The following is a 10,906-nucleotide window of genomic DNA, read 5'->3' on the forward strand; positions in this document are numbered from 1 at the left end:
GGTGGACTGGGAAAGCCCAACCCAAGCCACTGATTAGACTGGGGTTCACTGGTTATTCTGCAGGAGGCTCATTCACGCCACTGATCAGGCTGGGGGCCACTGGTTGTCCTGGGAGAGGCCAGTGCAGGTCACTGGTTAGACAGGGTTCAGCTGGGTAAAATCAACGAGGCAAGGGCAAGCCACTGGCCATAGTGTGAAGGAGTCTCCAAGGCCCCTGGTCAGAATGAGGGGGAGAAGGTCTCAGCTCGGGACACTGGCCGGACTGGTTGGTCAGGCCACTCGCCGCGGGCGCTGGTCAGCCTGAGCTGCCAGTCCAGGGCTCGAGGGCAGAGGCAGCCCGCTCCAGGCGGAGCGCTGGGAGGTCGGCTCCGGGCAGTGGGAGGTCCTGGCCGGGCGCCCGGGTTTGGGGTGACGAGGGGGGCCGGGCGGGCGCGGCGGGGCGGGGCTGCCGGGGGCGGGGCCTCCTCTCTCCCCGCCCGGGGCCGCCGGGGCCGCCGAGCCGCAGCCCGGGCTGAGTCGCCGCCGCCGCCGCCGCCGCCACCGCCGGGAACATGGAGCCCCCGGACGCGCGGGTCGGGGCGCGCGGGGCCCCGCGGCTGCTGGCGCTCGTGCTCTTGCTGGGGGCGCACGCAGGTACGGCTCGGCGGAGAGCGGGGCGCGACTGGGGGCGGGCCCTGGGGACCCCGAGAAGGGAAGGGGGAGGGGGCTCTCACCGCCCCCAGGAAGCCAATCCTGGGGAGCCCAGGGAGGAGGGATATGGGAACGTCCGGGGCACCCCTCCCCGTGAGAGACCTGTGGACAGCCAGGCAGAGTTGCTGGGGATACCACAGCAGTGGATTAGAGACCACCTGAGAAGTCAGAGCCCGCTCCCCACTCGGGACCCAGGAGTGCGAGCCCCAGCCCCTCCTCCCTCAGACCCCAGAATCCAGGCCCCCAGCCCCTCCTCCCTCAGACCCAGGGGTCCAGGCCTCCAGGGACTGGAGTGGCTTCCCCAGGACACAGGAGACCGAAACCTCAGGGCTCCCCCCATGGAAGATTCTCAAGTTTTGAGAGGATCAGGGACCCTCAGGCCAGAAGCCAGAGCGTCCCCTGCATTTGAGGGTTTACCCCATCTAGATGCAGAGCCCAGACTCTGAGGAACCTGCCTCCCTCAGGAAAGGGCTGGAGCGCTGGCCCTGGGCAGTGGCAGTGGAACAAAGTGTTTCCGAGTGACAGTGCGCCCTTCCTGGGGCCCCAGATAAACCCACACACCTGCGAGGTGCTGGGAGGGGAGGAGCCCTGAGGGGCTGGCAGCAGGGGGCCGGAGAGATGAGAGAGACTGGGGAAGAGAGGGGAGATCTCTCTGTGTGTCTTTGCTGCCTGCTGCTCAGACTCAGCCCCAGGCACCAGCCTGGCCCCACGCCCCCTCCCCTGGGACAAGCCTGGGCCAGAGGTGGGTGCCTGGGAATCCAGGCCCCTGGTACAAGCATGGCAAATAGTGGCTCCCCAGGGGAAGGGCTGGGCCAGGCTGGGCGGGGAAGGGAAGGGAGCTTCTGAGAACTGAGAGCTGATGCCCAGAGGGTGAGAGAGCGTGGTTTCTCCATGAGAACAGCTCTATCTGCCAGGATCCTGGGACCGAGTCAGGCCCAGCCGCCAATTCCCCCAGGACCCAGGAGCCTAGGCTTCCAGCTCCCTTCTCCTTCAGGACACAGTATCTGGGGCCTCCACCCTATCCTGTTCTGGGGTGACGCACCTTACCCCCTTCCCTCCTCTATCAAAGAGGCAGAAGGGCCAACGGGCGGGTAGGGGGCTCTGGCGCCAGGTCGGGCAGGTCTGAGCCAGCCTGTCCCTCCCACATTCCTGAAACCTGCCCAGCCCTGTCCCCCCTCGCCACCCCCACACACTCATCCCACCTCAGCTCCAGGCCCAGCCGCAGCCCACACCCCAGCCCAGCCCCTAACTCATGAGGGGGAGACCCAGGGGCCCAGAGAGATGGAGACTGAGAGTGATGGGCTGAGAGAGACACAGAGAGAGGCAGAGAGTGTGGGACTAAGAGATGGAGACCCACACGCAGGGTGAGAGACACGCACGCAGAGATGGCACCCAGGATGGACGAGAGAGACATTTATCCTACGTCACCCTGCCAGGCCCTGCCCAGGGTGCTGGAGGCAAACGGATGAGCCGGCCCTGGCCCTGCCCTGGAAGGGTGTTTGGTCTACTGGGGAAAGCAAGGACAGGTGCAATTTTACCCCAGGAGGATTGAATGGAGGCCACCAGGCCCTGTGTGGCCCAAGGGAGGAGCCCTTAGTTCTGCAAGTGAAGGGAGCTATGGAGAGAACTGCTGATGGGAGCTGAAGCCAGAGATGCAGAGATGAGAGATGGAGGGAGACAGGAGCTGAGCCTGAGGGAGGAGGGGCTGGGCGCCCGGACCCCCGGGTCTGAGGGAGGAGGAGGCTGGGGGCCCGGACCCCCGGGTCTGAGGGAGGAGGAGGCTGGGGGCCCCGACCCCCGGGTCCTGGGGAAGGCGGGGCTCTATCTGGAGGGCTGTCCCTATTGGTGGCAGTGAGAGCTCAGTTGCCCTCCCGCAGGTGTGGAGGCTGAGGTGCATGGGTCTGTGCCCTCCCTGGTGGAGGTAATGCGAGGGAAGTCAGCCACCCTGAACTGCACCGCGTTGGGGACGCACGACCATTTCGCGCTGGAATGGTTTCTGGTGAGTGCTGTGGGCTGGGGCCGGGGGTGGTGGAAGGGGCCCTGGGAGCAGGGTGCAGCGGGGCCACAAACATCTATTCCCTCGTCAGAGCCTGAAGGACCCTAAGAGCTCTGCAATCTGCCTTTCCATTTGACAGATGGGGAAACTGAGGCCCAGCAAAGGGAAGGGACTCTCCAGGGTCCCCTGGTGTCCGGGCACAGCTGAGACTAGAATGAAGAATTCCCTCTTCAGAGGGCTGGCTCTTCAGAGAGAACATTCAGAGACAGACACCAAGAAAGCAAGAGACCCAGGGGTCGGGACTAAAGAGAGAGACAGAGAAGAAGAGAAAATAAGAGGCAGAGAGAGACAGGGTGGGAGAGGGAGGCGGAGAGAGAGGAAGAGAGTTGGGGACAGAGTGAGATGGAGAGAGAGGGAGATGACAACAGATAGGGCACAGGGACAGGAGGGTGTGGAGAGGGGGACAGAGGGACCAGAGACAGGTAACAAGAGGAAAAGAGACAGACCCACAGAGCAGCAGAAAGAAAGGGGCATGAGAGAGACAGAGACACGGAGGAGGGTGGGCTGGGCAGCTCCGAGCTGAGGCCCTCCCCGCCGGCAGGCCGACCGCTCCGGGGCCCGCCACCGCCTGGCCTCGGCCGAGCTGCAGGGCTCTGAGCTCCAGGTCAGGATGCACGACTCCCGGGGCCGCAGCCCCCCGTACCAGCTGGACTCCCAGGGGCGCCTGGTGCTGGCCGACGCCCAGGTGGGCGACGAGCGGGACTATGTGTGCGTGGTGCAGGCGGGGGCAGCGGACACCGCCGAGGCCACCACCCAGCTCCGAGTGTTCGGTGAGTGTCCAAGGGCACCCCTGGAAGGGGCGGACAGGAGACAGCCTGGGGAAGGGGCTCCTGACTGTAACGTCTCCCCCACAGCAAAACCAGAGGCCACCGAGGTCTCCCCCAACAAAGGGATTCTATCTGTGATGGATGACTCTGCCCAGGAGGTACCTTGGGATGGGCCTTGATTCCAGGGTGCTGGGGAAGGTGGGAGCTGGGGGGCCCATAAGCCTGGATCCTAAGGTTGGAGGGGCCTGGACTCCTGCATCCTGGGGAGGAGGGGGCTGCGGGGCCCAGGATCCTGGATCCTAAGGTTGGAGGGGGCTGGGGGCCTGGACTCCTCCATCCTGGGGGAGGAGAGGCCTAGGGGACCTAGAATCCGGGAGCCTAAGGTTGGAGGGGCCTAGACTCCTGCATCCTGGGGAGGAGGGGGCTGGGGGCCTGGGTTTCTCAGTCTGAGGAGGGGCCCGGAGGTGTGGACTTCTGGGTCCTTGGGGAGCAGAGGGCTGGGAGCCCAGACTCCTGTATCTGAGTGGGGAGAACTTCTGAGGGAGGCAGGGACCCAGATTTCGGAGTCCTGGCTCAGAGCCCAGGGCCACGCCCGTTTCACCTCAGATCGCCACCTGCAACAGCCCCAACGGGAACCCGGCCCCCCAGATCACGTGGTATCGGAATGGGCAGCTCCTGGAGGTGCCCCTGGAGGTGAACTCAGGTGAGCGGCGCAGGAGCCTGGCCAGACGGGGGGCGGGGTGGGCTGGTGGCCCGGCCACTGACGGCCTCCTCCGTCTCCCCCAGAGGGCTACATGACCACCCGTACCGTGCGGGAGGCCTCGGGCCTGCTGTCCCTCACCAGCACCCTCTACCTGCGGCTCCGCAAGGCCGACCGGGACGCCAGCTTCCACTGCTCCGTGCGCCACCGCCTGCCCGCCGGCCGGCAGGGCCGCCTGGACAGCCCTGTCTTCCGCCTCACCCTGCACTGTGAGTCCCCGCCGGCCCTGACCTCCCGCCCCCCACTCCACGCCTCCCTGAGGCCCGGCCCTCCCCTCTGGCCCTCACGCTGAAATGTGTCTGACCTCTGACCTCTGACCTCAAATAGTAGCACAAGCCCCATCCTATGTCTGACCCCCGTAGCACCCTGAACCCCATGGAGTTTCATGACTAAACGTCATGAAACATCCCACCCTCTCACACTGAATTGGGTCCCCAAATCTCACACTGGCCTGTCATCCACACTGATTTCTGACCCTTGACCTGTACTCTCAGCTTATCTCAATCCTGCCCTCTGGTCCCTGATCTCAGAATAAGAGTGAACCTGAACCTTGAAAGATGTGACCTCTCCCCTTTGACCGACCGTGGTCCTCCCCTTTGCTGGTGGCGCTGGCCTCTCTCCCTTAATCCGGCCCCGCCTTTTACCCTTGACCTGACCTACCCTGGACCCTGATGGTGAGTCTGCCCTGACCCGCTCCCGCCCTTTCTCTTAGATCCCACGGAGCACGTGCAGTTCTGGGTGGGCAGCCCAGCCACCACGGAGGGCTGGGTCCGCGAGGGTGACTCTGTCCAGCTGTTCTGCCGGGGGGACGGCAGCCCCAGCCCGGAGTACACCTTCTTCCGCCTCCAGGTGACCCAGCCATTATTCCTCTGGAGCCCTGGGCCCTGACCTCTGGGAGGTGCTGACCTGCCCCAGCTTCTAACCTTTCATCTGGGGGCGCCTGGCTTAGCTGACTGGTGACCCGGGAGCTCACGTGACCTCTGACCCCTGCCTTGAGAGGGTCCTGACTTGGGTGACCCTGGGCCGAGCAGGGCCTCTGCCCCTCCCTGGAGTGGGCTGTGACTTCCTGTGACGCTAACTGGGTGGCCCCCGACCTAGCATGACCCCCCGGGACCAGAGCGGCTCCTGAGTGGGATCCTCATCCCTGGTCACCCAGGCCGAGCAGGAGGACGTGCTGAAAACAGATCTCCAGGGCAACTTGACCCTGGAGGGGGTGCAGCGGGCCCAGAGCGGGACCTACGGCTGCAGGGTGGAAGACTACGACGCCGCCGAGGACGCCGAGCTCTCGCAAACGCTGGAGCTGCGCGTGGCCTGTGAGACCCCTGGGAGAACGGAGGGGCCCGGGCACCAGCCACACCCTCGTTCCCCACGGCCACGTCTGTGCTTCAGATGCCCCCCTCCCGCTGGTCCCTGCCCCAGCCCCCTCCACCCTCCCAGCCAGAGAGCTCTTTCCAGCGCAGAAAGCTGACCTCCCCCTGCTCAGAACCTTCCATGGCTCCCCAGTGCCCTCCAGAGAAAGCCTAACCACAGCCTTCAAGGCCCACCTGGCCCGCCTCACCTTCGGCTGATCCTTCTCCTCACTATACGTTCTCCTCGTCGCACCCCAAGCTCCTCTCCTCATTCCTGTGATAACTCCCTAGCCTCTCTCCCATCCGTTTCTAACCAACCTCTTCGGTCCCAGTTTGCTAAGACGCTGCCTCGCTGTGTAAAGGCTGTGTTCCTCCTCAGTGCTCCTTACACCTCCCTTCCTGGCTGACCCTGTGCCTGATGTTGGGGACACATCTGTGAACCAGACAGCCCGGTCCCCGCCTTCACAGAGCTCCCTGTCTAGTAGGCGAGACAGATGCTACACAAGACCCTCTGAGGAACGATCCTGCGTCGACAGGGACTAAGGCAGAGGATACGGAGATGGCCGGGCGGGCGAGCGGGGGTTATTTTAGACCGGGGAGGCAGACTCGGACTCCTTGGTCTGCAGGCAGGAAGTTTATGGGGAGTGCCTTGGGATCCTCAGCCCTGGGGGGCGGGGAGGTGAAGGAAGCAGGATGGGGTGGAGACAAGTTGGGCCACAGTCTGCAGAAGGCCTCCGTCAGCTCCAAGGGCACTAGGAAGCTGGCATCTCCCCACCTCACCCAGTCATTGGAGGTTGGGCTGCCTGAGGAAGGGGGCATGACCTTGAGCGAGGGGCTCTGGCAGCTGAGGCAGTTCCCGGAGAGGGCCAACAGCTGAGGGCTGACAGCTGAAATCCTTCTCAACAGCTGGGGGCGTAAATCCTTCAGTGCTGAAGGGGAAATCTGAGCATCTGCCCTAGGGGTCAGAGAGGCCTCTCAGGGAAGGGGAGATTTGAGTAGGAAACCACAGAATGGAATCAGAAACACAAAGAGCCAGGCGAAGGGCTTTCCAGGCAGAGGAGCAGCAAGTGCAAAGGCCCTGAGGCAGGACCCGACGTGGCACATGAGAGAAAAACAGCACGAGAATGGGGTAGCTGGAGCTCAGGGGACAAGGAGGGTGGGGTGGGAGATGAGGTTGAAGAAGTAGGCAGGGGCCAGACCGGGCAGGATATTTTGGCTTTGGCAAAGAGTTTGGCTTTATGCCAAGGGTCCTGGGAACCACTGCAGGATTTTAAGCAGAGGGAAGGGCTGATCAGTGTGTGTTTTAAAAGCATCCCTCTCAGGGCCGGCCCCGTGGCCAGCCCCGTGGCTTAGCGGTTAAGTGCGCACGCTCCGCTACTGGCGGCTGGGGTTCGATCCCGGGCGCGCACCGACGCACCGCTTCTCCGGCCATGCTGAGGCCGCATCCCACGTACAGCAACTAGAAGGATGTGCAGCTATGACATACAACTATCTACTTGGGCTTTGGGGGAAAAAAATAAATAAAATTAAAAGCATCCCTCTGGGTGCTCAGCAGAGGCTGGACTGGAGAGGACCAGAGTCCTGCCCCTCAGGGAGACCAGCGAGGAGGTGACTGCAGTGGTGAAGGCAGCCACACCCCGGGCTCAGAGATGGAGAGCAGTGGGAGGACACATTTGGGGGGCAGAGCAGATAAAGGCTTGATGAAAGGGTGGACAGCAGGGAGGAGGGGGCCCTGGTTTGGGTGGTAAGTCAGAGAAGGAACACCTCACACCCCCAAGGTCATCCATTAACCTTGGGCCCGGATGCCAGCTCTGGGGAAAAGTGGTCGAGGTGGGCGTGTGTTTCGGGGTTAGGCTCTTAGATTTGGGGTCCAGATTTGGCCTGGATGGGAGAGTGGAGGGTCCGTGGAGATGGAGAGCGAGGAGGAGACCTCGGCATCCTCTGCTTGCAATCATCCATTCACGTCTGCACCCCCAGCAGCCCTGGGGAGCCCCTAACCGGGTGGGTGAGGGTCCGAGGAAGGTGACAGTCTGTTCCCCGCTCCAGATCTGGACCCCCTCGAGCTCAGCACTGGGGAGGAGCTTCTCGTATTCCTGAACAGCAGCGCCGCCGTGAACTGCTCCGTCCAAGGCCTGCCCACCCCTGCCCTACGCTGGACCAAGGTGGGAGAAAGGAGCCCTCAGCCCTGGGACGCCCTCCCTTCTGTCGCCCCCTACCCTTCTTTCATGGCCAGCCTGGCCTCCACTTTCTCTCCCCCGACAGGACTCCATTCCGCTGGGGGATGGCCCCACGCTCTCACTCAGCAAAATCACCTTCGATTCCGCTGGCACCTACTTGTGTGAGGCCTCCATGCCCAGGGTCCCCCTCCTCAGCCGCACCCGGAGCTTCAAGCTGCTCGTCCAAGGTTCGGGGGCGGGGCAGGCTTGGAGGGGCATGGGGGGTGGCCAGGACAGGGGGACGGTCCACGGCTGGTCCCTCTGTCTCCCCCTCTATTCCTCTCTACTCTCTCTCTCCTCTTTCTGTCTCCCTCACTCTATTTTCACGCCACTGCCCACAGGGCGACCAGAGGTGAGGCCAGAGGAGACTCAGCCCCAGGGAGAGGGCAGCTGGAGGGAAGGAGACGAAGTCAGGTTGATCTGCTTTGCCCGCGGCTACCCAGAGCCCAAACTCAGCTGGAGCCAGTTGGGCGGCAGTGTAAGGGACCCCCCATCTCCACCCTGAACCCTCTGGGAGAGACCCACACCCCTCGGGGGACCGTGCTCCCTCACTGATCTGAGCACTGTGTCCCCTCACTTCCTGGGGGACTGGACATCTTCACCTCTGCCCTCACCCCCAGCCCTTGATCCCATGGGCCCGGCCTGACCCGAGCCTCCACAGCCAGCAGAGCCGGCCCCTGGAGGGCAGGGCTGGGTGAGCAGCTCCCTGACCCTGAAGGTGACCAGTGCCCTGAGCCGAGACGGCGTCTCCTGTGAGGCCTCCAACGCCCACGGGAACGCTCGGCACGTCTTCCATTTTGGTGCCGGTGAGTAACCATGGTGGGGGTCGGGAGCGGGGCGTGGGGCACACAGAGCGCCGCTGGCTGACCTCCTCCTCCTCCTCCGTCCTGTCCCTGCAGTGGCCCCCCAGACCGCCCAGGCCGGAGTGGCCGTCATGGCTGTGGCCGTCAGCGTGGGCCTCCTGCTTCTCGTCGTTGCTGCCTTCTACTGCATGAGACGCAAGGGCCGCTCCGGCTGCTGCCAGCGGGGGGAGAAGGGGGCTCCGTGAGTGGCCTGCGACCTCAGACTTGACCTCTGTAACCAAGCCCATCCCTGTGTCCGACTCTGACCAACCTCAACCCCAAACCCAGCCTGTGACCAACCTCAGCTGCACCTTATCATCAACCCCAAGCCCAACCACTTCCCCAACCCAACCCCATCACCGAAGGAAATGCAGTCTCGTTTCCAACCTCAGACTAATCCATGACCCCCCCCCAATCCTCATCCCACTTCAGCCCTGCCCAGCCCATAACCATCCCCCAAGCCACCCCCAAGCCCAACTCAGCCCCAATCTCATCCTCATCCCCAACCCTACCCCCATCCCCAACCCCAACCTCAATCCATAACCATCCTCAAACCCGTCCCCGTCTAACCTCCTCTCCAACCCGACCATATCCCCGTCCCCAACCCCAACGTAACCATCCCCATCTCCAACCCCAACCACACCCGTAACCTCACCCCGAACTCCAACCTCTCCCCCAGCCCCATCCCCAACTCCGACCCATAACCAGCACCAAACCCAGCTTCAACACATCCCCATCCCCGAGGCCCCTCCAACCCCATCTCATTCCCGTTCCTAACTCCAAACCGGCCCCCATCTAACCTCATCTCCAGCCCCAACCACCCTCAACTCCAATCCATAGCCACCCCCAGACGCATCCTCAAAACCAACCCCATCTATGTCACCACCTCCAACTCCAACAGCGTCTTCTACCCCAGCCCCACCCCATCCCTAACCCCAATGCCGTTACCACCCCTCCTCATCCCCAACCCATTCCCACCCATCCTGGAGGTCCATCCCCATCCAACACAACCCCATCCCCAGTTCCTTCCCCGCCAGGACCCCTTCCAACAGGCTGCGTCCTCTCCCCAGGCCGCCTGGGGAGCCAGAGCTGAGCCACTCAGGGTCTGAGCGGCCGGAGCAGACGGGCCTTCTCATGAGAGGCGCCTCTGGGGGAGCCAGGCGCAGCAGCGGTGGCTTTGCAGATGAGGTGGGTGAGGGCCTGGGCACCTGGGGAGAGGGGACCTGCTGGTGGTGGCACAGGCTGACCTCTCCGTCTTCCCCCAGTGCTGAGCCTGAGAACCTCCGTGAGGCAGTCCCTGGACCTGACCTGGAGTTAGCCACGGGCATCAGAGAACCAGCCCTGCTCACGCCCCCGCCTGCCCCGCCTGCCTGGCCTTCCTTCTTGGGCCCTCCCTTCCTTCCTCTGCAGGCTGGGCAGGGACCTACCGCGTGCTGGCTCCACTGCTGCTGAGAGGGAGGGGGGTCGGGTGGGTGGGAGGGGACCTTCCTCCAGGGAGTGTGACTCTCCCAGGCCCCAGAATAGCCCCTGGACCGAAGCCCAGGGCCCAGCCCGGGACGAGGCTCCAAGGGTCGGCTGGCCGGGGCTATTTTTACCTCCTGCCTCCATTGCTGGTCCCCCCACCTGACTGCTGCGTAGTCTGACACTGGATCCCCGCCCCCGCCCCCACCCCATCATCTGTGGACACTGGAGTCTGGAATAAATGCTGTCTGTCACGTGGACACCATCCTGTGGCCAGAGCGTCCTCGGGGGATCAGAGGGGAAGGGGCGCAGGTGATGCTCTTCTCCAGCTGCCCCTCCCGCCCCTCGCAGGACCCGGGAGACCTCTGATGACATGGAGAAAGAAATGAGAGAGAGAGAGAGCAGAGAGTGATTCAGCTGGCCAGGGCGGGGGGCGGGGGAGCAGGCAGGAGAGAGATGCCAGGGGTCCAGAAGGCACGGAGCTTGGCCCCTGAGGACCAGGGCCTGCTTGGGGGGGTGGGGTGCTGTCCCCTTAAGTAAAAGTTCCCAGTCTCTCTTGCCAGAGCCCCCAGGGAATTGGAGCTGCCAGAGGACAAGTTCTCTGGATCCCTAGTGTGCATGGAATTAGGGATGGAGCCACCTCTGGGGATGGACGCACGGCTCCTGCAGCTGAGGACTCCCTGGGGAAGGAGGGGTGGCTTGGCGGACCCCAGATGAAGGGGCCTGGGGCAGAGAGGAGACAGCAGAGACCGTGAGGGCAGCTAG

General features: G+C 63.8%; 1 protein-coding gene across 2 annotated transcripts; it reads left to right on the plus strand.

Moving 5' to 3' along the window:
- Positions 1 to 536: 536 nt before the first annotated feature.
- On the plus strand, positions 537 to 10,143 carry BCAM (basal cell adhesion molecule (Lutheran blood group)). 2 transcript variants are annotated; one of them, XM_058529534.1, is made up of 15 exons: positions 537 to 633; positions 2,568 to 2,689; positions 3,288 to 3,516; positions 3,601 to 3,671; positions 4,120 to 4,216; positions 4,300 to 4,482; positions 4,986 to 5,122; positions 5,430 to 5,586; positions 7,669 to 7,784; positions 7,885 to 8,026; positions 8,180 to 8,316; positions 8,500 to 8,644; positions 8,738 to 8,882; positions 9,751 to 9,868; positions 9,946 to 10,143. In XM_058529534.1, the coding sequence occupies exons 1-15, from the start codon at positions 552 to 554 to the stop codon at positions 9,949 to 9,951; spliced, it is 1,887 nt and encodes a 628-aa protein (XP_058385517.1). In that variant the 5' UTR covers positions 537 to 551; the 3' UTR covers positions 9,952 to 10,143. The 2 variants fall into 2 exon arrangements, with proteins under 2 accessions (XP_058385517.1, XP_058385516.1); XM_058529533.1 differs by lacking the exon at positions 537 to 633 and adding an exon at positions 1,817 to 2,216.
- The last annotated feature ends 763 nt before the right edge of the window (positions 10,144 to 10,906 follow it).

The sequence above is a fragment of the Diceros bicornis genome, chromosome 34, assembly GCF_020826845.1.
Source record: "Diceros bicornis minor isolate mBicDic1 chromosome 34, mDicBic1.mat.cur, whole genome shotgun sequence".
In the NCBI taxonomy this organism is placed as follows: Eukaryota; Metazoa; Chordata; class Mammalia; order Perissodactyla; family Rhinocerotidae; genus Diceros; species Diceros bicornis.